Raw genomic sequence first — 27501 nt, forward strand, 5'->3', positions numbered from 1 at the left:
CAAAAGCGTATACCACTAGACCACGCCGGCCGTGCGTGTTATGCTAAATATATAAATGACTGTTTGTTTCTTAAATAAAATAAAAAAAAGTGGCTGTGTCAAGCCTACGCAAGACAGAAGTGAAACTTCTAGTTTCAGCTGATGCTTGGCGTGGCGCAGTTCGCTGGTGTCTGAGAGAGAGGAAAGAAGAGAAGAGAGAGAACGTTCGTGAGCGGCTCCCCCACCTCAACAAGGTTTCACTTCAAAAATGCCACAGCCGAGAATCGAACCTCGCTTAACTGATTGAAAGCCAACCACGCTGAGCACCAACTGTAAGCAAAGCCGCATAAATTGATTATATTATGTAGGTTCTGAAAATATGAGAGCTTGTTATGTTTTATAATGTTACCTACATCACACCCAAAATATAATATATTTTTAAAAATAATGTACAATGTACAGAAATAGAATCCCACACAAGATCGCGTAGTGCGCTCTAGCGAACGGATATTTTATCAGAGGGAGATAGTTTTAATTTTTTTTTCTGTAAATTATTACATATTATCAAAATAAATAAATTAATTAAATAAATGTAATACAATTATCATAATATACGGATTAGATAATAATTTTAATCCAACACAATAACGCAAAGCGCGCTCTAGCGGAGTAATGTTTTATCACAGTGAGATAAGTGTTTTTATTATTTTGCAATATTATTTTCTTTTAAAAAATGTTCTGACCTACTAAAAAATAAGATATTGAATGAAAAAGGCGTTAAAAACAAAAAAATAATGTGCGATGGCCGAGAATCGAACTCGGATCAACTGCTTGGAAGGCAACTATGCTGACCATTACACCACCAACGCCAGTTGTCGGGATGAGCTAAGAAGCATTTATATGTTACTTCAAAACTTTGACTAGATCAAATGAACTTTAATCGGTGGTGGGGGTACCCGCATTTTCGTTTCGGTCATGAGTCGGTTTTACTCCGGTCCTCGAAATTGCATGACGCGCGTAAAGAAGTTTCACTTCAATAAAATAAATCAAATAAAGGACGTGTGATTTTATCATGTCTCATTTGTACATTCAATTTTTTTACGCGAATACTCAGAAGAGTCCCAACTGCTCCCAACGCTCTGGAGACAGTGAGACTGTGGAATCCCCAATTGGGGTATGTTTTGAGGCTGAAGAAAGTGGGGAGGGAAAGAAGATGGGGAAGAGGAAGGTTTGGGAGTACGCGGCTAGATCTGGGCACCAAATACGGCTAAAGCAATTTCAAGCAACGTTTTAATTCTGAACGGTGGTTCTTACACCAGGTCTTATTGAGAGTATCTTCCACTCTGGAACATGCCGCAAGTACAGTATATATTATTTTTAATTAATAAAAATATTGTGAAATAACCTAAGCTCGTCAAATACAATTTACTTTTATATATTTTTAATTTAATTTTACCCGCGACCTTCGAATTGCTAGTCGAGAGCATTACCAAGAAACAGTCTGAATTCGAAAAAAAAATGTAAAAGATTAATTTTGTGGTGTCTTAAATAGCATACATATGATATATTTTTTTAAATATGCCGTTCTTATGTAAATTTGGACCAACATTGAAAAAATCACGTTTAACGTTTTTGGTACAGAATCCGTTCCACAGTTCCGTTCCGTGACCATGGTACCTGTATACTTCTTAACTCCGTTTTAGGGGGGGGGGGGGTTTACACAGGAATAGCTTTTAAAATTATGAACGATTATTTAACTTGTATACATTTTGTATTATTTTTTGTACATGGCTGAACTGCCCCAGCAACAACCTTTTGCATTTCGATAATAGTGATAAACTAAACGTGTCCACTAAAGAAATCCAATTATTACCCTCCATTAGTATTCTGGGCAATGAGAAGTACCCAAAAATAATACTGACTTTTAGAAATCAGGTTTTGGTGAAAACTTAAAAATAAAAAGTAACGTGATGGAAAGCATAAAAATATTTTTTAAAAGGACTTTGGAGAAAATGCGGTTAACGTCAAGACAGGATGTTTGCAGATTTTCTGATGTCTATAACATGGTATTTATCACCTCATGTGGCTGATCCTTCTTCTTATCAAGATGAGATCTAGGGCATAATATAGGCACCATAGACTAATCGTCGTTTCTTCATTCTCTTCATATTTTCTTCAGCCATGGTGCTGAAGTGTACTAATTTTCAGTTTCAACGTAACATAATTTATATTCTTCGCATTCATAGGTAAGTTGAATTATTTAAAATGCTTTAAAATACTGAGATGAATTGTTTGCTGGCGGATTTGTTGGCGAATACAAATAATACAATGTTGTTTTTTGTAATGGTGATTCAATCCAATATTGTATTTGTATTCGTTTCTTGAAAGAATTAAGTTTTAATACGGAAAAAAAACTATTTATTCGTATTCCGTATTTTGTCTTAATTTTATTTTTTAAAAGCTTAAAAGCGAAAAGTTTATTTTTTCTAAAATAATTTAATTTACACCATCATTGATGATTTCCAGACTGTACCTTTCAATCTGTGGTGGCTACCGCTAAGGAGCGTTGGAGCTACGCCCTAAATTTCAGTTTTTGAATTATTGAATTTTAAGGTCTTTGTAGATGAACTACCATCATCTTCTTCGACTTCTAACCTTCTTTTAAAAGTATTTGTATCAACATACTGTGCCACTAAATCCAGCAATGAATCTTTAAACATCTATATTCAATAAATATTATACGTTTTACTTGTTTCGTCATAAATATTTATATGGAAAAAAAATCGCCCCCAATAAAAAACTTGTTGACACAACCTCGCGAACTTTTCTACTTTTTCAATACTAACTTCTGATTGATGTTAAGATTTTTTTAATAATTTTTTTATATTAATTACTGTGTTTTCATTTCAATTTTTATTTTTTTACACTAACACGGAGGGCCCTTGGGAAAATAATTTTCCTCGGGGTCCATATCACCTTTGGGGATACTCTGTGTGGGGTCTTTTAAAGAAAAGAAAGAAGAGGTATGAGGGTTAGATAGGAAACTGGGGGTCAGTATACCCGGGACGGTCCCAGTGACGGTCGTATGAATCCATCTCTCCCGCCGCGGTGCAAAGTCGAGAGAATCCAGCTGGATGGGTCAAAGGTTACCTATCCCTCAACCGGCTTCTCCCGATCTGGCCCAACACGCAATTGGCGGGCAGACGCATACGCCGCGCCGCTAAGACGAACAAACCTTACAACAGGGTATAGTAACATTGGAAGAAGTCAAGTATATTGGATTATTGACTGATTTAATTAAATGCGCTCTAAGCAAGTATTATTGCAATCCAGAATAATACATCGACCAAGTGGTATACTATTTACACTGCATGTTAACGGGCGTCCAACATGCGCCTTCCTAACGGAAATTTTGCAATTTTTGTTTATTAGAAGTTGTGCAGATTGCAGAGTCTCGCTTCGACAGGCGCCATATTAAGCTCAAAGCGTAAAGCTCGAAGCTTAAAACCCAAAGCTCAAAGCCCAGAGCTTAAAACTCAAAGTTTAAGCTTCAATGATCAATACTTAAAGCTCAATCACAGAGATTAAAATTTAGAGCTTAAAGCACGAAGATGAGGTTTAAAGATGGAATTCAAAGCTTACAGCCCAAATTTAAAGCTATAATATAATGTTTAAGGAAATAATAGGATTTGATATATGATAGGATATGATGTATAATAGAATAGGATATGATATGATATGTGATAGGAAACGGTATATGATAGGATAGGATACATGATTCCTCCCCCTAGACAAATTGGTGATAAAAAAAGAAAAAAAATGTTTATAACTGGCACCAAAACTACAAATCTGCTATTTTTATAATAAATGTGACAAGTTCAGTGCCAGATAAGCGCCCGGGTTGCCGGCATTGAAACTGAAAGATAAAGATGTGACGCGTAGTGTTGGTCTGGGGCGGTCTTCTGCCTAGGCCACAGAGGCCCCGACCTAGGATTCCAACCGCTTTTAATTTATTTTTTTAACTTTACCTCCACACGGGAGGCCTATATATGAAATAAGTTCTTTCTAAGGTATAATATGTTATCGTCTTGATAACGGTACACATTGAGGACACAGGACACATAAAATAATACATCAAATTTTCCATATGGCCCCTATGTCCGAGGGGGCCCAGGCTATGTTCCAAAATGATACACACTGACGACGCAGAACTCTTTAATAATAATATTAATTTTTCACATTTTTATGTAAGCGGAAAATGTTGCTTGTGCAATGATGGAGGACTTAGCTAGCAGTAGTTTGAACTCGCGACTTGTGTCTTTGTGAATGCAATAATTCATAATCAACTCCCTTCACCCACACCACATGCTTATCCCAATCGGGGATACCGTGGAAAAGATTTAGCCTGCGGTGCTTTTTCCATGTGTTCGTGAATGCTATAATTTATATACGACTCATTAAATAAATATGTAAAATGATTCCTACACGTCAGCTTGTATGTAAATATTTCTAGTTTATTCTAACTACTTCGTCGTTCCTTCCCTGTAAGCTCTATAATTTTTTTAATCTGCCCCCCACTGGCTTGGAAACGACGACCTTGCAGCATTATTGTGATAAAGAAAGTAGTTGTTTTTCCTTTTCTGTGCCGGTACCGTGCCGTCGCCGTAGGAATACTAAATGCGCCCCTTGCAACTTTTTCTTAAATGGGAAAGACTTCTAAAAAATATAATATTAGACGTTCGGAACACTAATAATTATTCTGAATTTGCCATCCATATATTGAAAACGAATCATTCTCTTGATAAACATAAAGAGTCAAAAATGTGCATACTAATACAAAGGGTTTACGACAAAATTAATAAATGAAAAAAAGTGTAAACAGTTAACCAAATATTTATAGTTTCAGAGAGCCACCTCTTCAATTTATTTTCACAATAATACCTTTATATACCACCGCCCTTTAGGTGATTTTTCACAAAAACAGCGCTATAAACATCATCCAAATATTATTATTATAACACAAGGACGTGCAATGAAATCAGGCAACCAAAAAAGGACAAAGCGAATACACAAAATAGTTTACTATACAAAGGAAAAAGTTTTATAGTGCAGTCTATACCTACTGATAGATTCAAGATATATTGTAGGGGCTACATCAAGAGAAAATATAGTTTATAAGTTATAATTAATTACTAATTTGTAAGCTTTGATGAGCAAATTATTAAAATAAAGAAAAAATAATTACATATTAAAATTGTAATAGACTATTTCGGCGGGATCCTTCCATTGCAGGTCCAGCCGCTCTTCACACTGCCTCTGGAGGTGCTTACCTCGACTTTGCGTGGGGCAAACACTGGTCACCTTTCCACTGGAACAGCGGACAGAATTTTGTCGATGTTTCGACATTCTGAGTAAATGTCCAAACCACTTCATCTGCAAAATTTCTAGGAATAGTAGCAGGAGTTGATGTTGAGCACATCTTGGACCATTGAGCTTCACAATCGATCCCATTATCTAATTCATGCTACTCCTCGGAACGCACTTCTCGTTCATCATCCAGATTTCATGATAATAATGTAAGGGTGTGGCGAAATGCTGATTTACACACTGATAACTTTGTCTCTATGCTTAGCCCTGCTTTGCTTATCACCGAGCTGTAATGAGGTTGCCGCACCACCATTTAAAATTATTGTTGAAAACAAGTTGGTGCAGCAAAGAACAAAAGAAGGACCGTCTGTTTTCTGTGAAAATTAATAATGACAGGTAACACTATGAATTTACCGCTTAGCAACTGCATTTTTCTCATTGATTTACTTTCAGTGATTAATTGCTAATTTTAGTACAATTTGTCATTAGCTGTACATAACAACTCCACAAGGTTATACATGCAAGTGGTCAAAAGAGAAAATAACAACCTAACTTGAACTATTTTTTCAAATTCATAGTATTTTGTATCCACCATAATTATGTAACTGTTGTTGCTGTTAAATATCGAATGACTTTTAGTTGGCATTAGCTAAACGATCCCGGACCTGTTAACAGACCTATCCTCCTCCTTTACCTATACACTATAATACTTGTCAGGTTAAAAGAGTGGTCAGGGAAAAGAAACCAATATGTATATGCATTACACATTTATTAAAGTGCGTACAATAATGAGAACTACCCAAATTTTAATTATTGAAATTAGTAACTTGAGTAATTAGTGAGTCTGGGTCAGGTCACGGGTGCGGTGTGCATTCAAACAGACATCATACAAATGCAGATTCCACACTATTACTTAACACTTTACTTTAATATCTAGTAAGATAGTATTTCACAGATGGGCTACAGGGATCACGGATGTATCAATTTAGAAATAAAAAGTGAAATAGTTTACTGCTCGATTTTTATCTTGTCCATAATGCTAACGTAAACTTAACACTTAAGTAAAGAGACAACACAAATAATTGTTAGTTTACATTGTTCAGATCGAAGTATTACATCTGTGTTGAAATATGTTTGTAAAAACTGTTTGTCAACTTATGATTTACTACTTAGTACTTTTCCTATTGCACTAATTTTCTTTTTCACTCTCTTTATTGCTGCCATGTCCTTGGCATCAAATCCTGATTGCCTCATGTAGATCAATACATTATTGATAGAGCTTATGGCATCATTATTTGTTAAATACGTAGTTTCGTTGCCTACGGTGCCTATTGCAGAAATGTCTTTGTTGTCTTTCACATCTCCAACTATCTCTTCTGAAGGTCCGGTACTAGGCTGTACAACAGCAGGGTTATTTAAATCGATAAAATCAATCACTTTTGCAAGAGGATCCTGAACATACTTTTTGATATCAAACGCTAGAGTCCGCTTTGCTGGCATTTTCTTTCCTGGAATAGTGGAATTGTTATTTTGAATATTCTCTAACGTAATGAATTGGTTATCATCTGCAGAATGGATAGTGGGTGATTCTTCAACTATTTCGCATATTCCATATCTCTGTTTGAACCGGGTCAGCCATCCGGTAGAGGCGTTGAACTTGCCTTCCAGCCCGAAGGCTTGATGGAAGTACTTAGCCTGGCGAACACACATGGGACCAGATATAAGAAGACCTCCTGCCCGTTTCTGAACAAACCAATCTAAAAGAGCAACGTCCACTTCTTCATACTTAGATTTCTTCATAGATTTTCGTTTCATTGAATTAGTGCCCTCCATCCGCGTGATAAAATCAAATAAATTAGATTTATTTTTCTTGATGTCTCTGACGGTTGTGGTTGAAATGCCAAAGAGATCACTCACGCTGACCACTGTCTCCCCTTTTTCCAGATGCGTAATGACATCCAGTTTTTCTTTTATGGTAAGAACCACTTTTTTTCGTTTACCTTCCATATTCATGTATATGAAGAATTCATATGAATACAAAATTTAAAGAATTAAACATTTGATATCTCAACTTCAATCAAATAGATGTTTTAGGAATTTTAAAACTTTATTAGAATTTTAATATCTGTTAGTTTTGCAGTCATAAATAGTGGTTGAGCAGGTTTTAGTTTATTTGGTCCATGAAACTTTAGGAATGTCAAAGTGCTCGGTAAGGCTGTCCAAGTGCTGATTGAACTTCTCCACCCGCTGTTTATGAGTCATGGCAGCTTTCTGTGCGATCCGTTCCTTTTGCTGAAATACAAACAAAATCTTTACTATTTTTTTATGATATTCACCTAAAAGAAATATAAATAGAAAGAAATACAGTTTTATTTTTAAATTTGTTTATTTGATTCTCCGTATTCAGGCTATCGGGAAGGAGATTGTAACCGTGTAAAACCCAATGGCCTCTGCTTCTTTTACTACTTGCAGTATTTACTGTCTTAGGGTATAATAATTTATTATTTTGTCTTGTATTATAGCGCCTGAGTACTTGTGACGGCAGCAGTCATTGTAGGTAAAAATTATATTTGAGAGGAATTGAGATACATACCTGGTTTTTTCAAAATGGGTGTAAAATCATGAATCGTGAAAAGACAAAAATCAAATGAATACGATCACTATTAAGCAAAATACCATCACCGGGAAGACGTCAAAATGATGGCTACGATCTTTCTGGTATCATGGAATTTCAGTAAGTTATTCTAAGTTTTAATTATTACATATCTGACAGTAAAGTAAGTGGTAGGGTTAGCGCCAAAAATTGTTAGGATTGTGATTGTATACTTTCCTAATATTGACACCATAAGAAAAAACCAAATTTCTATACATTTATGCTTGACATCAATTTTGTAACAAATTTTAGTACACATAATAGTAATATTTACCATTTTATCGTGCATTTTCTGAAAAGCCTGCTCAGCTGGAGTTCTTTTTGACTCAGTCATAGATTGTTTTACTTCTGACTCTGCAACCTTGCCGGCCTGTTCAGCCAATTTTTTATCCTTATTCTTCTTTCGTTTTTTACTGACACCGGAATCACCTTTTAGATTTAGTTTTCCCCGAGAAACACAAGAATATTCGTCTGCTTCATCAGCCATTTCAATTTGACAGGAGGTTGACTTTGACTTTTTAGTTTATGGTGATGGAACATGAACTATAAACCATAAATAAAACACTCTCATGAACACTGTTTTTTTCACTACAAAGGCTGATGCACACTTGTGTGAAACTTCTAGGAAAAAAACCTCTATGAAACTTTTTTAAATTTACAAACTTCTTCATGCAGTTCACGTAATCGTATAGTTTTATGTGCTTATTCACGCAAGGTTATGTAGTGACGTCAGATTACACACGTTACACACGTCATCGGCTAGTGTGTTAGACATAAATAAACCACTCTCGTGTTAGATAAAGTGCGTTTTTGCTGCTCCTCTCCGAGTTAAGTAAATACTCTCATAGCTGTTCATTAGAGTGGGCAGATTTTTTTTCTTCGCAATTCCATTGCGTACTAGTAACAAAAAGTTGTCTTTGTATCTAAAACATCAAAATAATATAGTTTTAAAAAATCAAAATAACATGGTTTTAAAAAATAAAATAAAATATCTTTAGCCCTCAACGTTTTCAAACTCTTTATAAAATATTCTGGTACAGTTAAATGATGTTTATTTATTAGATCTTGTTTAATAAAATCCATAGCTTTGGTAGATACAATAACCATATATTATTTTTGTTTATTTATACGACACTAAAACACGTCCGCCCGCAGTCTCCAATCCCGCCCTCACCTGTGCCGCGTGCCTTCCTGTATTTGCGTCCGACGGCCAAGGCTATTAAGATTCTTGGACACTCTCGGATGATCAGCAAAAGTAAAAAAAGGAGTATTTATAGTTCTATTGAAGATCTGTGACAGATGTTGGGTCAAGCTGGTGTAGCAATCGCTTCTGCCGTCATATGATTTTAACATAATCACGAGGAATAATATGAATAAAACAACATAGGTGTGTACCAAATCTAAACTCATGAAAGCAAAGACTTGGTATGAAGTAAGTGGATTATTTTTTATGGTTTAAAGGACAAGACTTTTGTAAAAAAAAGGACCCAAATATTATAAATTTCACGGTGGTTGAAGAACACGCATCTTTCGTTGACCATCTATTCTAATAAGTACCGATCAAAAATACTTGCTTGATATTTTCAACAGTTTCCAGCAGACGTTGTTTTCGATCTTGCCATAAGAAACCTAGGAGTCCAGGAATAGTCTCACAAGCACGGTGGCTTACTCCATCGAGTCGTATCCTATGACTTTGAATCGTAACGCCATCAGAAAGCGTATGGAATCGTAACGCCATCATAAAATTTAGTCATATTAACCACGATTATCCACAATACTTTCCAATATGGTCTCATATGAAACTACACGCAAAAATCGAGCAAGGTATATTTTTTACACGAATAAAATTCTCGCTTTTTTCCGGACGAATTAAAAATAATAATTAATCCTGTGACTAAGCAAAATGCTTACTACGATCATTCTGAAAATGTACTCTTGACGATTATAACCGATGCATCGCCTATCACCAAAGAACTTGGGATAATGCGTTTATTGAAAGCCAGAGATTTAGCCTATCGTTTCACGGGTCAATAAGCAATCAACATTAACCGAGTGCTGTAAGGCCAAAAATTTAAACAAAACGTTATTCCATACAGGAATCATTGATAAGATTTATTTATTAATGCTTTCTGTAGTAATTGTGAATTCAATTCTTAATGTTGTAACTCTTATTAATTGTAAATAAATTGTCATTGTAAATTTTGTAATTATAACTCTTTCTTCACATATTACTTGGGAATAATTCATAAAAATCGCTTGGGGGAACCTCAAGATTTAAAAAGGTTTTTATTAACATTTAAGACAAAATACAACTTTTTATCAATAGCACGTATTGGAATAAGATGTTTTTTTTCGCCGTACTGTAGCGGCCCACATTACTGTTCATACACCTCGAGTCGTGCGGCATCTCGAGATACTCAGCGGCCGCCCGTCGCCAGCCGCCCGGTTTCTAAACCGAGCTGTTTAGTGTAAATACTATTGAGCCCTAAAAACCGCGCGGTTCAACCGCCCTTTGTGAGTTAGCTCTAAGTTAATATCCAATCACTTTTTTCTACGCCCAAAAATGAATATGACCAAGCTTTACCAGGAATTCATAGATATTTCGTGAGAGTCAAGGGTCCATGTCTATGGAAAATTCAAAAGCAAAGAAAAAATATTTGTCTGTTGTCAATTTGTCAACCACCAACGAATATTTTTTGTTGTACACATGGATTAGTGAACGCCTCCTTTTTTCCCGATAAATTTCTAACGTGTTTACAATGGGGATTCTTGAATCGAATTCCCTGTGTATCAACAAGGCGATGTTATTTGGATTTCTTTTGTTGTTTGGTAAATATTATGCATTGATATTTATTGTTTACGCTGGTCAACGCCCTAAAAAATGTATCAGAGCAAGTGACTCACGAAATGTGAATGTAGACCCTTATTGAAATATGTTATATCTAATTCATAAATGTGTAGATGAACTCGTTTTCTATGTTTGCTCTGCAAGCTTTGATATGAAGCTGGCTCTATTTTCATTTGAGTGAAGAATCTTGCATTTTTGTTAGTTTGTATATTTTGCAAGTTTTATTATTATAATATTCGGTAATTATTCGGGTAAAATTTCGATCGCGCTGGCCTCGCTTATTATGAATATTTTTTAGATAAAACCTTTAGATTCACCTTAATTACTGTACGACAAAACTTTTAACCTTCGGGGAGGTGGAAAATATTGCAATACAAATTTCAATTACGTAAAACTAAAATTAGCTTTCGTTTTGTGAAACGAGACCGTCCATTTTCAAACTTTTATTTGTTTATTGTCAAATGTCATTTTGTTTTGTTGGTATTTCTGTTACTATAGGACAAAACGAACGGCTAGAAGTAGCTAGAGACAATCGCGCGGGCGTTTTTTTTAATGTTAAAAAATTCCGTCAAATTAGTATTTACCTAATATGCATGCATTATGTGCGTTGTGATTGAAATTTATTAGCTGGATTTTATTTTTTTACGTTCAAATTTTATTTAAGTAAACTATATCTGCGATGTTGAGCGGCTACGCTAAGTTTGTAATACAAAAAAAGTGCCCCTTTTATAGCGCCTGCTCGCGTCAAGGCAAGAAAAACATCCCAGTTTTCAATTAGTTTAGCGGCTACGCTAGGTTTGTGTAACATGGTTTGTGATTCAAAAGAAAGTGTCCCTTTTATACCGCCTGCTCGCGTCAAGGCAAGAAAAACATCCCAGTTTTCAATTAGTTTAGCGGCTACGCTAGGTTTGTGTAACATGGTTTGTGATTCAAAAGAAAGTGTCCCTTTTATACCGCCTGCTCGCGTCAAGGCAAGAAAAAAATCCCAGTTTTCAATTAGTTTAGTGGCTACGCTAGGTTTGTGTAACATGGTTTGTGATTCAAAAGAAAGTGTCCCTTTTATACCGCCTGTTCGCGTCAAGGCAAGAAAAACATCCCAGTTTTCAATTAGTTTAGCGGCTACGCTAGGTTTGTGTAACATGGTTTGTGATTCAAAAGAAAGTGTCCCTTTTATACCGCCTGCTCGCGTCAAGGCAAGAAAAACATCCCAGTTTTCAATTAGTTTAGCGGCTACGCTAGGTTTGTTGTAGTTTTATATATATATATAGATATATATTTTAGATATATATATATATATATATCACACCGCCTATTTGGCGACCAGCATGGGAAAATATGCATTTAAAGTGGCGACCACCGACATTTGGCGACCGATATACGGTTGCCACTTTGTTTTCTCAAAATTTTTACACAGTTCAATAATAGATGTCGTTACAAGCATCTGAGCGAAATTAGTCCTGGTCGCCAAATTGGGCTGGGGGTGCACGTTTTCGAATATTTAAGTTCCGGAGTCTGTCGCCAGGCAGCTTGGCGCTAGGTGATATACACAGCCACGTATTCCGCATTTCATTCCTGGCCTTTAGTGGCGACTGGGTATGACGAATTCTTAATTTCACAACAAGCCTTTAGTGGCGACTGGGTACGACGTATTCCGCATTTCATATCTAGCCTAAAGTGGCGACCTTTCATAACTAGACTAAAATGGCGACCGTGTTCGACGTATTCTGCGTTTTATTCCTAGCCGTTAGTGGCGACTGGAAACGACGTATTCTGCATTTCATATCTAGCCTGTTGTGGTGACCGTGAAGGGTACGTTTTTTCGCATTTCATAGCTAGTGGCGACAGGAAACAATGTTGCCGGTTCGTTTCAACTCGCGGTGGCTGGTTATTTGCGACGTTGCAGCACATGTTTTGCCAGTGGTCCCGAATGTCTTACTATTTCAAATGTATCTATTTTCAATTTAATACCGAGTATTGACGTCTGTACGTTTTAGAGTTTATTTGGCGACCAACCATTTTAATGTCTTGTTTACATACAGTATTGATTATTGAGATATTACTGTCGATACAATGAAAGCAACTCGTTCTAAATAGAAGTTAAAAAGCACAAATAGAAATTTAGAAGGTGGGTATGGGTAGCACTTCCCTGGAAACCATTTAATGACACAACACCCCTGACATAGGCCACACCAAGTGGTTGGCTACATTTCGTGATTTAGCAGGTGTGTCTGTTTTCATGGGGTAATGTTTGCCCGGGTCTGGGTGGTGGGTGCGATGACTGTTTACAACCGGTTACCGCCCTGAAGTGCCCTGAAGGGGTAACCATAAGTTACCTATACCGGGGCGGGTAAGTGGTGGGATCCTCAAAAAACCGGTTACCGCGGTCAGGGACGCTTGGTAATGCCGGGGCCTGAGCCTCAGACTGACGACTGAGGGTGTGCTGCCTCATCAACTAGTTGGGCAACTGTTGTGCCGGTTCGTGACCGAAACGGACCCAGCAACAGCGTTCGGGGACATTTGGGGTGACCTCTCCAGCCGGATTCTCTCGGCTCATCGCCTTGCGCCGCAATGAGTGGGTTGGGTTCATACCAATCATCACTACTGTCCACTATAATCCCTAGTTTACTACACACCCCTCATACCCTTTTCTTCCCAGACCTTCCTTTCCCTTCATAACATTGCAGAAAAATGTACAAATAAGAAAACAATTAACTGGTAAACATTAAACAAACAACCATAAGGAACTCCAGTCCATTATTTTTATATTTTATTATTAAATTACAGCATTTTAATTCTGTGGTATCATCTTCTTTGTATTCAATTTATTAAAATAAAAAAAAATAAAAAAACTAATTTCAATTTCTCTACAAAGTCTCACATGGCGTCTCCAATAATACTAAACAATAGGTACGCATGTACCTAACAACTGTCTTTACAATACAATCACCTTTCTGAATGCTTCTGGTAATACTGGCAAGTATCTCAGATTTAAAGTAAAATACAAAATGATCATACAAACAAAAAAAAATAAAACCGTTACATTGACAAGTTGGCGGATAACAAAATTCTTATTATTAATTCATAAATATAAATAGCATACTAGGGTTGTACTGCAATTATTTGTCATAAATTCACAAGTAATAAACTAGTTTTTTCGATCTTTTTATAGTTTTTTTAAATCAAAATCGCATTCCAGGTTGTACTCCTAAGGGTAAGGCTCATTAACAATTTATTAGTATGTAATTTTATTTCAATAAATGTTAAAAATATAAAAATTGATTATTTTTTCGGTATGGAACGCATTGTTGTATTTTACATTGTTTTATATGGGAAAAATTATTTCGCAACGAGTGTTTCACATAACGAGGAAGATTCTGGAACGAATTAGTCTCGTTATGAGAGGTTCCACTGTACTTATATAACCACCCTTTACAAAATAGTTTTATTTTTATTTATTTACTTATTAATTGACGCCTTGAAGGCTTTTACATGAATACACGTTTACAAGGATACTTTATCAGGATCACAATATTAAGTGTATATAATTTAGTACATAACACTTGTTTAATTTACATATAAATGACATGGAACGTAATATTAGTCATTCTTGTTTCTTATTTTACGCGGATGACATGAAATTATATAAATGCATTGACTCCGTAGATGACTGCAACCAGTTACAAGAAGACATTAACAAAATTGAACAATATTGCGAAAACAATCAACTATTTCAAAACTTAAGCAAATGTAATGTCCAATTAATTATACTTACAAATTAAACCTTGTACCATTACAATGGGTAGAAACAATCAGATCTCTTGGACTAATACTACATTCTAAAATTTTATTTAAGGATCATATTGAAAATATTTTAGAAAAAGCTTATAAACAAATGGTCTTTATTATAAGCATAGCAAAGCCTTTCCCGTAGCACACACCCTAATTATGTTATATGTCATATGTAAGGTCACAACTTAAGTTCGCCGCAGTCATTTGGAATCCTCAATATCAAACATAATGTATATTGATCGTATCGAAAATATCCAAAACAAATTTATAAAACACCTATCGTATCGCTTTAGTGATCATCGGTTTGACCCTATCGCTTTATATAAACGCATAAAAATCTATGATGCTTTATTCTTATACAAAATCGTGAACTGTCTTGTTCGTTCATCATATCTGTTAGAAAAGATTGCATTTCGTTGCCCCAAACAAAACACCAGATCGAACGATTTATTTAGAATATCTCACTGTAAATCCAAATACGCGCAAAACTCTATAATAGGACGTATGTGTGAAACTTCTAATACCTTACGAGATTTTCAACTTGAAATCAAATAAATTGCAACTCACTAAATTAATAATTAATAACTAAAAATACTTTTACTTTTGGGAAAATTATACTATTATGTGGAGGGAACTTTACTTCGTGTGGAGTCGAAGATACTTACGAATCTTTCAGGAAGGATCATGTGTTCAGTGATGAAATCAAAAGTTCCTCGCACATTTAATAATTAATAAATTAACTGATTCGTTTGTCTTCCGTAGTTTGTTTTATTATTTTCAATTAGTACCTATAACCATGCGAAAACTGTATCTTTAATAATATTATGTACTTCTTTAACATTTCATGGAATTTAATTGATCTATAACATATTCATGTTTATTATTATATTTCACTGTACGAATATAAGTTTCCTAAATAAATTTAAATAAAAAACAATTTTAAAAAAATAAGTTGAAAATAAAAAGTAGGTACAATATAAGTGGGTACAGAGTAAAACAGAAATAATAATATAAAAGATATTGAACATGACGTTAGCAATGTAAATATTTTTTTCGGAAGATGCAAATTTAATTTTATTATGGTTCGGACGGTGATATAGCGGGTGGGACTTCAACACTTCTAATTTTAAGCTGCCATATAATGTTGGAGATTTATTGCTTTTCCTACTTGAGATAGACAATAGATAAGGGTTTCAGTAAGTAGTTTACCTAACACTTAAAAATAAATCCTAAAAATGATATTTACAATGCAACATTTTAGAATTTCATAATATAGTTGTAAGACACCGTGTTTATAAATATACCATGCCAAAAATATTACTGTACTTTACAATATAAGGCTATGACATTATTTGTGAACATGTGAGGAAATAATATATGTTTTTATGCTACTTTTAAAAAAGAAATGACGAATAAATATAATTCTTATGACAAAAACTATTTGGAATAGGAATTGTCGCATTCCGGAAAAAACAGATACCTAACTGAGTTTTGCAAATATTTTTGTATTTATTATTGTGACGGCTGTTTCGGGGTTCAAGTACTTATAAAATTTCAGCTACGCCACACGAAGGCAACTTATTTATATGATTTTATTTACCCCTTCAGTATTCTTATTTGTATGATGTTTTGGTGTTTAATTAACACACTTTGATCGGGTTATTTTTTCGCCGGCAGACCGCTGAAAATGGGCGAAAATAAAGGTCCCGTGCGAATTTCTTTAATTTGTTTTAAATCGCTATATCTTCGAAAATAATAGAAATATTTTAATAAAATTTTCTACATACTAACTCAGCATACCCAAGCTATAAAATTTCTAGCCGAAAACCAATTATTATTTCTAATGCAACTTAATAAATCGAAAACAAAATCATTGTTGGGTCATTAGGGTTCAATTTTTAAAGTATAAACTAGGTTTCAATTTTATAAAATTACAAATTATTATATTTTCACCAAGCCCAAATCATTATAAAAACAAAAACAATTGCCACATCACTAGTATCGTCAGAGTAACACATTATTACCCATTCAAATACCACGTGTGCAATTGCCACCCAAAAAACCATCGGAACATGCTAATAATATTGGTTATTTTTTTAAATGAAATTTAAAATAATCTCCTCGGAACACAACCGTAGGACAATTTGCTTTTTAAAAACTGCCATGCACTTGTAAATATTTATTATGGTCCGCCTTACTGTGTTCGCCGATACCTGCTTTTGTTAGATGCGCCAGACACTCGGTAGTTGAGTGGGTGCGGAACCGAGATAGAGAGATTTGTTTCGAGTTCCAGGGACATAAAAACTCTCGTTCCAGGAATTGAACTATTATAATAACAGAATATGTTATCTAAATTACTTATTTCATTGTACTTCAAACGCAATACCTATCAAGTGTCAGGTGTTAATAATATAGGTCATTTTAGTTGAAATATCGATGTACACAAAAGACTCCAAGATAAATACTAAAAAAAGACTTGCATTACAATTTGATAATTACGTACGTATAGTTGGAACCTTTACAGAGAGATTGGTTTATAATATGTATTCATATAAAAACATCGGATAATTTCTTCTTTTCTGCCATTGAAATGAGGCGGGCGCAGAAGGTAGAAATACACTTCCGACGTTAAGCATCAATCGACCGAACGCGAACGGGAAGAACTACCCTTCCCGATTAAAGTGTGTTAAGCTAGCTTGGAATGGCTTTAGCTGTGTTTGGTGACCAGAACTGAATATCCTGGTACTTCCCCACCTTCCTCTTCCTCGTCTCATTCCCCTCACCTACCTTCAGTCTCACAACATTCCCCAATTGGGGATAGGCCATAGTCTCACTGACTCCAGACGGGAGCGATTGAGACTCTTGTGTGGTATTCAATTAAAAAATGTACTAATAGACGTAAAAAGTAGAAGAACAAAATAATATAACTGGAAGTGGGTGTACAAGCGTCCTGAGGGGTTTTACATGTAGGTAGTACAATATTAACATCACAGAAAGTTTTAAAACAAAGTAAAGTTAGTAATAATAAAAATAAAACTATATTAGATAAACAAATACAACAAACAAAAATTAAAATAACACAGCAAACAGAGAGGTTATTAATTTTCTTTTGAATTAACTTAATGTTTATAAGGTAAGGCTTATGCATAGCACAAAGGATTGCAAATTATTATAAGCAATAATTATTGTAAGGCTGCGGTTACACTTGGAAGTTTTTTTTACCGTAAGTGAGTTAAGGCAAAATTATCTATCGAAACGTCACCTATAAAGTGACATGCTGCCAATGGGACTCGAACCCACGGCCTTCTGATTACCGGTCAGCAGCTCTACTTCTGAGCTATGGCGGCTTATTTAATACCCGCCAAATTAGTCAATGTGTACTTAGTGTTCTGCAAGCAAAATTATTGCTTATTAATTTTTTTCTTACCTGAAAAAACCAACTTCATTTTTGTAGGTAAAGGAATTATAAGTGCTTAATTCTCCCACTTAAGGGCGTCGAGATATATGTCTTGATTAATTGACTAATTTGGTGGGTATTAAATAAGCCGCCATAGTTCAGTGGTAGAGCTGCCGACCGGTAATCAGAAGGCCGTGGGTTCGAGTCCCATTGGTGACATGTATTTTTTCCCGGGAGCTTTTTCAATTTGTAAGTTTTTTCTCTTACAATAATATTGCTTATAATAATTTGTAACCGAGAGGTTTACAAAAATCTTCTTTAATCATGGTTATTATCGGTTAAACTTGATTAATCTTAGTTTATCTTGGTTTATCTAAGTTAATCTTGGTTAATGTTTTGGTAGTCTTAGTTAATAATATGGGTATTCTTTGTTAGTAGCCTCCATACTCAAAAATTAAATACAAAAAACAAATATTAATATAAGTACACTGATGCTCGAACTCTGAATTTTGTAAAATAAATGGTTAAGCAACCTAACTTTTACTATTGTCTAATTACCTTGTCATAGTTACCTAAGATTATTTTTGAGAAATAATTCTTTGCTAATTAGCGCCATGCACTAGTCACCAAACCTGCTGGAGTGTTATTTATTTATGCGACAATTTGTGTTTCCATTTTTAATTTTGTACCTATTCATGTATGGGATTTCAGCACTGTGCAATGCCGCGTACAGTTCAGACTTAATAAATCCACCCATAAGCGACACTTTGAACTTAAACTCTTGTCTCTAACTGCTCAAGGAAAACCTCCCCTCTGCGGGTATAAAACACTCAGCCAACCTCCAATCATACAGATGAGGTTAAGGAAATATCCGAAGAAAGAGTTGACTCTAATTAGGTAGGTAGGCAGCTGGGCAGGTAGGTACATTGAAAAAAATTGAAAAAATCGTCATACATATCTTGCAATACTTAGTTTTAATAAAGTAGTGCGTATCTCTATTTGATAGCCTATTACTCTTGGAATTATTTGACATTTACGTGCCTGAAAACTTGAGCAGTAGGTAGTCGTCATCATGACACGAATTGTTCAAGATACCAAACTGCAGAATAGATTTTCAAGCATAGCATAGCATGACAATATGAATTTTTCTATTGAATAATATTGTAAAAACAGTATATATATTTAATTACTCTAAATAACCTCAAAACTTGGTTCGTATACCTACCTGTATTCCCTAATGTGTTTATTGTTCTAGATGAGAAATATTTTACGTATGCAAATTGCATTGTGTATATATCTACTGATTAATCTATTGATCAATACATTATTTTAGTAATTGTGGAATGATTTGCCGGCCTCTGTTTTTCCTCCCTCATGCATCATGGGTCTCTTTAATACCCATGTACAGTCTTTCCTCTCCTCAAAAAGACATGTTCAGGCCCAGAAGTAAATTATATTCCTCAGGGCCTCAATGTAAAAAATGGGTTTAAGTAAAGTAAACATTTTTTTCCTGCAATAAGTTATATCTTAGGCCCTTGAAGTGGTTTTTCACAAACACTCTACAAATAATCAAAATATTTTTTTACTAGATAGGTAGTTCCTACGTGCTTAAGTGTGAAACTGAACAGTGTACACTAAGGACGGGTTGTTTCGGAGAATTTGAACAATTCATCAAATTTCAACGTTCATTTTCGGGTTCTGTGAAAGTCCTATTCAAGTTCTGTTACTATATGATTGTAGGCTAGTTGCTTGACAAAACTGAAATAAAAACAGAACTTGAAAAAATCTTTCACAGAACTTGAAAATGAGCGTTGAAATTTGATGAATTATTCAAATTCTCCGAAACAACCGGTCCTAAGAGTGCATAATAATAATTGGATAATATTTAGAGCATCGTATTTTGAAAAATCACCTCATGGGCGCTGAAACTATGGTATGGTGATACTATGGCATATCCTTACAACGACACCCTTCGAGGATTTTCAGGATTAGCATAACTGATGAATTAGCAAGTAACCTTCCCCAGGACTTGTTGAAATTACAACTAGCTTATGGCAGGATTATTCGTTTATTATATCTTAAAATATCACGTGACATTAATATTTTTTCAAAGACAGATCATTTATTTCATCTTATGTTGTTTTTTTTAAATGCCACACAATAAAGTCTTTTACAAATTTAGGTACGTTTTTATAGGTAAGTTGTGCAAAGTAGTATGACAAGTTTAAAGTACATAATATAATAATAACTGTGTAAAAAAAGTACATAAAAAATAAAATATGATACGTAAAAGATAGATATAATAGTACAATATTATTTAATTGGCAAGTTGAAATCTGGGTAGCCGGTAGAGTCTACGAAGATTCATGTTATTTATGATGATAGAGAAATTATTATAAGCATTCCAGCTATTCTTTGAACACGTATCCTCAGTGATTTTCATATATTATTATGAAAAAGTGTTATTACACATAAAATAAATAAAACAATTTGTTGAGCACGAGACCACAAAAAAATTAAAGAAAAGCTAATAATCATGCGACAGATATAAATGTATTAGGAAGATGGCCAACTATATAACAGATGGATAACTTTTTTTCAAAATAAATGCAAAAGATATTATTATTTGTCAGCATAATTCACATCGAATGACGTTATATGATAATAACAGGATATTATTGTAGTACTTATATTATGTAATCATTACATTTATCTTAATAATCTATGGCTTGTCATTGAAGTAAAATCATGTATTATTTCATAGTGCTTTCACAGAAACAAAAGTATTGAAATCCGTAAGTCTAAACTTAAACTTTAGGTTGCACAGTTTACACCCGCGCTGTGCAAGCGGGTTCCTTTCAGAGCATCGGACCATCATAATATGATTATTTGCCGGAAATTAAAACAAAAATTATGTCCTAAATGAAAAGAAAAATGATTATTGACAGTAGATGTAATATGGACGATGGTCCCTTTACTTAATCAATTGTTTATGAAATTACTAACTCAACTCTTTTTCTTGTTAGAATGGTAGAATAGAGTCATAAAATAGGTACATAATATTCGTGATAATTACTAATATCAATGAACGAAATCGTTTTATCTAAAATCAGAAAAAATTGCAATCGCCCAACAAACATTTGGTAGGGCGCTAATGTCAGATGTTGTTAGCTTTGACGAAACCGATTCCAATAAATATAAGGGGGATCAATCAAATTAATAATAATATGACCATTACGTGATAATTTTATCCAACTCAGTTCTATCTAAACAATAACTTGTTTATTTACGGTGATAAGTTTATTGTTCGCCAAACAAGTTGAGAAAATGATTAGTTTACTAATGCGGATTTTGTGTTGTTTAGATATATAAAGAGATTATCTTGCCTTTATCGCGAGATTAATTTTAAAAGGGTTCCCAGATTTTAAAATAAAATTTTGAAACATTTATATTAGATTAGCCGGGCTTTACACACAATTTTTAGAATTCGGATGTAGGTAGTAATTTTTATTTTATTCTTATCGTCAAGTATGCAAAATTTCATCAACATCGGAATAAAACTGTAGATTTGTATAAAAAGCCAAACCAAACATCTTTATATATTATGCATGTAGATGGATATATAGGCCCTGTCCCAATCTTTTTGTTTTTGTCGGATGTTTTGAAAACATTTTGTCGCTGGAGACCTGACTTGAGATGACCGCCGCTAACTATGAAATTTGGCAAAATTTCGTTGTTGTTTCTAAGCATAGAAAAATAATTACTTTTCTACCAACCTTACGGTTTCACTGTCAGTGAATTCAATTCATTTGGCTAATACCATTTGTTCCCATCCAGTCAAGGCCTGGCTGGTTTCATTGGCTGGCTAAGTCCTCCATCACTGAATAAGCAACCAACATCTGCCGCAAAATGACGGTAGTAGGAGATTTTTAAATAGTGATAGGTTTTACGAAATCCGAGAATGATTATTTTTCTTTTAAGAAATAAACCTTTTCGCAATTGTCGTCCATCGTAGAAAGGCAGCTACTAAGTCAGAATACTTATTGGTGACAAACATAACGCTAGAGCCAAAGCGGTTCGTTAAAATACAAGCCAAAATCGATAGTCAATTTTGACAGACGTGAAGGGAGATAATTACGTTATTTTCTGTTATTTCTAATATAAAATGTATCATAAAATCGTCCACCATTTTGAATTTTCGGAATGCTATTCTTTTAAAATTAAATTTGCATCATTCTAGACAAGCAAATTAAATTAATGTATTATGTCGTCAAATTAACCTTTGTTTGTATGGACTCGTCTTTTCAATGACAGCGTATCGTTATATACATAGGATATACACCGGTGCCAAATCAAGACCAAATTAAAAGGATTCTGAAAGCATCGGAATATAAACGTATGGCATACGGGAATATACGGAAGTCGTTAAATGTTCGTAATGAACGGACGCCTTATTAAAAACGTAATGTACTGTGATATTCGTAAGATATATGCGGTTACCAAAAGGGCAGCAATATGAGAGGGTGTCCAAAAGACTCTAAAATGTATGTACCTTGCAAAAATATGAATACCCTTAAAACACGATTTATGGCGAATTCTGTTACGATCACTTTATTCTATAACTATATATAAGTGAACATTCACAGCGTTTTTGTTTCTAAACCTACCATAAGCGGTGGTAGTCAAAAGGATGCGAAGTGAAAGGTCGCCACATCGGTAGCGGGATTTATATATATATATATATATATATATTATATATATATAATATATATATAAAACCATGTTACACAAACCTAGCGTAGCCGCTAAACTAATTGAAAACTGGGATGTTTTTCTTGCCTTGACGCGAGCAGGCGGTATAAAAGGGACACTTTCTTTTGAATCACAAACCATGTTACACAAACCTAGCGTAGCCGCTAAACTAATTGAAAACTGGGATGTTTTTCTTGCATTGACGCGAGCAGGCGGTATAAAGGGGCATTTTCTTTTTCATCATAAACCATGTTACAAAAACTTAGCGTAGCCGCTCAACATCGCAGAAATAGTTTACTTAAATAAAATTTGAACGTAAAAAAATAAAATCCAGCTAATAAAATTCAATCACAACGCACACAATGCATGCATATTAGGTAAATACTAATTTGACGGAATTTTTTAATATTAAAAAAAACGCCCGCGCGATTATGTTTCTAGCCACTTCTAGCCGTTCGTTTCGTCCCATAGTAACAGAAATACCAACAAAACAAAATGACGTTTGACAGTAAAGTTTGAAAATGGACGGTCTCGTTTCACAAAACGAAAGCTAATTTTAATTTTACGTAATTGAAATTTTTATTGCAATATTTTCCACCTCCCCGAAGGTTAAAAGTTGTGTCGTACAGTAATTAAGGTGAATCTAAAGGTTTTATCTAAAAAATATTCATAATAAGCGAGGCCAGCGCGATCGAAATTTTACCATTATTCGAAATCGCTGGACAGGGATAATACGAAATATTTTTTAATAAAACCTGATTTACTTTAATAACTATATATTCTATTTATTTACAGTTGTTGGAGTCAGCTCTGAATGTCAGATTCCTTTAATTATTCGTGGTGCCTGGTTTTCTTGGGAAAATGGGAAAAGCACTCTTACTGAAATCAATGCTGAAGAAATGACAAGAAGGTATGTTGAGTCTTGTATTGAGTCAATTAGATAATAATTATTTTTCTTGTTATAGTTTTTATATTATTTAACATATTGCAACATTCTAAATATGCCTTTTTAGGGGTGTTTGTGTGAACATACAAGACGATTACCATGTCAACTACACCATGATCTTAAGACATACTTCGTGCTACTATTGCGTGAAGCTGTTAGTACGAACTGTAAATGTGTTGGATAAGATGGAGACTCCATGTGTGAACCTGGCTCCCGGAGAAGAGCCTACGGTGGATCGAGTCTGCAAGGGCCTCAATCCAGATCAGCAAATCGTTACCTTGTTCAGCGAGAACTATGTTCCGGTAAGTTCCATCAAATGTTAATGTTAATTACCACTTTACAAGTATGTACATAGTATAATTTAGTAATCTATTGTTTATATCTAATCCAGGTTAATTGCCGTTCATCATTGGAAGGGGTGTGGCAATTTGCATATCAGAATCGATTCCGCTTTACTGGAGAATGCGATGCACCCGATGCCCAGATCAGATCCTGTCAGACAGCCGGTACTCAGTTCCTCATCACCAATCAGAAGTTTAACATCACCTACAAGAGTTGCCTTGGAATGTCCGGTACTTTTGACGGAATTGTCGAGTACAGTTGTCTTGGTAAGATATCGTACTATATTTTCTATTGTTTTCTTCTTCAGAATATTATAAATTTTTGTTCTTTACATTTAATTTTTTTGCAGGGGATTGGTTTGTTGGTAAAAATCATTTCTTCGCTGTGGCCAATACTAAAGAATCTCGTAAAGATGAAAAATATAGATGCTTCCTCAAGAACAGAGATGATGATCTGTATATTGGAGCTTCTATTACTGCAGAGTGTAATGTGCTAAAAACTCCTGAGAAATCTCCTGAAAGGCTCCGAATAACACCTGTCAAGGTTTGTTTATTCTAATAGAATACATAATATTATATTCAATCTATTAAAAACACGCTGGAATTTAAATATCTAAAACCTTTTTTTTTTCTTAACAGTCTGAAGTCGTAGAACCCGGATGTCGCTTGCCACAAAACTTCTCTGGAGATTGGATTAACACTGCTAACATAGATGCTGATGTGTTTATTAATGAGACCCACATTATTGAGACTTGGTATCCCGATGAGGGGCGATACAGACGTACCATTTATGTGTGCAGGTACCATCATATTTCCCGTTTGATTGTTTAATAATATTATCAACCATTCTATAGATCGCTTTGTTTTAAATTAATGCACAACCAACTCTACAATAAAAATATTTTTCTATATGTTTTTCAGGGAACAACGTGACTCCCGAGTGATGATGGCTCGCCTTACTGTGGATGGATGTCAAAAAGATTTTGTTTGCTTCGATTTCGTGCCGCAGCACCACAATATTATTAGGCAAGTCTCATTATAATGGCTTTTATGTTATCTAATATTCCTTAAAAGTTAGTTTTGTGTTTAAATATAATATAATTATTTTATTCTTCATTCTCAGGTACCGCAGAGGTATTGCTGTCATAAAAGATGATTTTCACACTGTCTGCTCCTGGGTTCAATTCAAGAATAAAGATCAATGGAAGTACGATCTTTTCCTAGCTAAGAATCCTGTGGCTATACGTTGTCCCGTTGCTGGAAAATTTAACTTCACTCAGAAGGGTGATGTTCCATTCGAAACCAGAATTCTGGGAGGAGTCACCCTCAGCCCTCGACCCAACATTTACTGCAAGCAAAACATATCTGACTTCTCAGTTTGCGATACTGATCAGAAAGAGATTGCCATCGATGAGACTTACTGCCTCTCTGTGGATCATTTGGGAAGACCTGTTGATATATACAGCGACCCCGATTACAGAATGAAGTGTATTGGTTATTGGAAGGAGAATCTCAAATCATACCTGATAACGTACGATGAATTGGATGCATTCTCCAAATATAGATGTTGGGTGTACCAGCGGTCGGATTTGAACCGAGTCTTGATGTCCCAAGCCATCGGTCCATTCTGTGACCTGCTTCAAGACGTGACCTCCTTCAACTACACGGAAGGAGCTGGAGTAGCTATTGAGATGCAGGAGTATGAGCGTGAGAGAGATCAGTGCCCGATGCACTTTGACGATGGCTCCAATCCCTGGGTGAAGACGGAGAGCTATGTGAAAGTATTCTCCTACAGCTACTGGGGGACTTCTAGTGCCACAGCTACCGGCACTTACAATACCGTCATCTCTCTTTTGCTCTGTACGTGTTTCATTTTCATCATTTAAAAATTCTAATAATTTTATTATTGTGAATTTTGTGCCTGATTATTTTAAGATTGTGTATGGATACCCATTCCATCCATCTATAATGAACAAGGTTTATATAGGGGGGATTGTCTGAATCTCATAATTATAAGTCTCATTCATAGACATTCAAATTAATAAACAAGCCCATCAGGGAAAAGGGGAACAAACCTACTTGCGCAGGAGGTGGAGAGACCGTCCTACTTTCGGTGATTTGTCAATAGATTAATCTGACAGTATATAGGCAACTCGCATTCAAAATTCGGTGTTCTAAAATAAAATTTGTTTACGAATTACTAGTCCTTTTTACAATGGTGCGAAAATTGCTAGCTGCGTAAAAACGTTACACTATAACAAATGTGTTATAACATTCAGACCTGCACAGAAAAGTTTTACAATGGACAGAGCTGCAAACCTTTGGCTTACTTTAGCGAACTTTACTTTTCTGCACATGGTCTGGTTATTTCAATGTGCGCCCTATGGTGGTCAATGTACGACTGATGTCAGTTTATTCAAAGCATTCTCGAAACCTCCTGGTGCCAAAAATATAGCCAGATTTCATGTTAGGGTAAGTCTATTAATTTGTATGTCTATGGTCACATTGTTTTATGCATAAGTAGCCAACAACAAAACATAAAAATTTTATGTATGTTTAATTATGATGAAAGCTATACTACATTCTGTGCCTTACAATTTATACATTTCATTAGTGGTAAATGAGGAACAGTAATATTTAATCTTAACATTCCGTCCCATCTTTTTAATTATTGAGTATGCCAATGTATGTATGTTGATATTAGTAAACAAATCGTCCTGTAAAGATCATTTGTGAAACTCATGTTTATGTTGTAAAACATGCCGTCCTATTCATAGTTTTTTTTTATGAATCAACAATATATTTGTGTGAATTGAATCTCTTTTATTTAGTTGTTGATTGTAAACTGTTTTTACAAAAAATATATTTTATTTACATTACTTTGTAATCATGCCGTCCTGATCGTAGATTAGTAAATTCATTTTTATATGCCAATTTTTTTGTTGTATATTTAGAGATTATGATGTTTTTTTTTTCTTTTTATTTCCATCACTTATAATTAAATGTAGGTACTGATTAATTTGTATATTACCAACTGGTCCGCCAAACTGATACTATTATACATATATATATTTATATATTTTTTTTTTGTACAGCCAGATGAGGGTTATATCTCATATTTTTCTGGCTTAGAAATGATTTATTTGTTAATTGAATTTTGTAATTGCCAGCTATACCGTGGGTTTTAAGTTGCTGTGTAAATCAGGCATTATGAACACCAAATGTAATAACTATATACCAATCTGTAAGTGTGATAAATGTTATGTAATATGTACATAAATGCATTCCAGATGAATACTCTTACCTAAAATGAATTTCGAAAAATATTATTTATTCAAGATTAATATTTCTCACTGTGCTTTAGGTAGGCGACACATTACACTACAAGCATCATGATTTGATAATTGACAATAAAATCATACAAAAAAA

The 27501-nt window shown here is 34.6% G+C and overlaps 2 protein-coding genes and 1 non-coding gene across 3 annotated transcripts; 2 read left to right on the plus strand and 1 right to left on the minus strand.

The window, feature by feature from the left end:
• Positions 1–7215: 7215 nt before the first annotated feature.
• Positions 7216–8537, minus strand: LOC149426561 (protein FAM32A). Its single transcript, XM_089637481.1, has 2 exons — positions 8274–8537; positions 7216–7638 (listed from the first exon to the last, which is right to left on the minus strand). The coding sequence occupies exons 1-2, from the start codon at positions 8484–8486 to the stop codon at positions 7516–7518; spliced, it is 336 nt and encodes a 111-aa protein (XP_089493607.1). The 5' UTR covers positions 8487–8537; the 3' UTR covers positions 7216–7515.
• A 2128-nt stretch (positions 8538–10665) lies between these two features.
• Positions 10666–27497, plus strand: udt (protein undicht). The gene is made up of 8 exons (XM_089637492.1): positions 10666–10828; positions 23581–23695; positions 23799–24033; positions 24123–24339; positions 24423–24616; positions 24712–24872; positions 24994–25098; positions 25196–27497. The coding sequence occupies exons 1-8, from the start codon at positions 10759–10761 to the stop codon at positions 25956–25958; spliced, it is 1860 nt and encodes a 619-aa protein (XP_089493618.1). The 5' UTR covers positions 10666–10758; the 3' UTR covers positions 25959–27497.
• TRNAT-GGU (transfer RNA threonine (anticodon GGU)) lies at positions 18181–18252 on the plus strand. Its single transcript has one exon. It is a non-coding gene; the product is annotated as a tRNA-Thr (tRNA).
• Positions 27498–27501: the final 4 nt, after the last annotated feature.

Source organism: Hesperophylax consimilis, chromosome 1 (assembly GCF_061612785.1).
Source record: "Hesperophylax consimilis isolate HC1 chromosome 1, BYU_Hcon_1.0, whole genome shotgun sequence".
NCBI classification, from domain to species: domain Eukaryota; kingdom Metazoa; phylum Arthropoda; class Insecta; order Trichoptera; family Limnephilidae; genus Hesperophylax; species Hesperophylax consimilis.

Coding starts and splice junctions, on each gene's coding strand:
- LOC149426561 (XM_089637481.1), bottom strand. CDS start 8,486: ATGGCTGATGAAGCAGACGAATATTCTTGTGTTTCTCGGGGAAAACTA. Junction 7,639..8,273: donor AGAAAATGCACGATAAAATG/GTAAATATTACT, acceptor TTTGTATTTCAG/CAAAAGGAACGGATCGCACA.
- udt (XM_089637492.1), top strand. CDS start 10,759: ATGGGGATTCTTGAATCGAATTCCCTGTGTATCAACAAGGCGATGTTA. Junction 23,696..23,798: donor GCTGAAGAAATGACAAGAAG/GTATGTTGAGTC, acceptor ATGCCTTTTTAG/GGGTGTTTGTGTGAACATAC. Junction 24,034..24,122: donor TCAGCGAGAACTATGTTCCG/GTAAGTTCCATC, acceptor TATCTAATCCAG/GTTAATTGCCGTTCATCATT.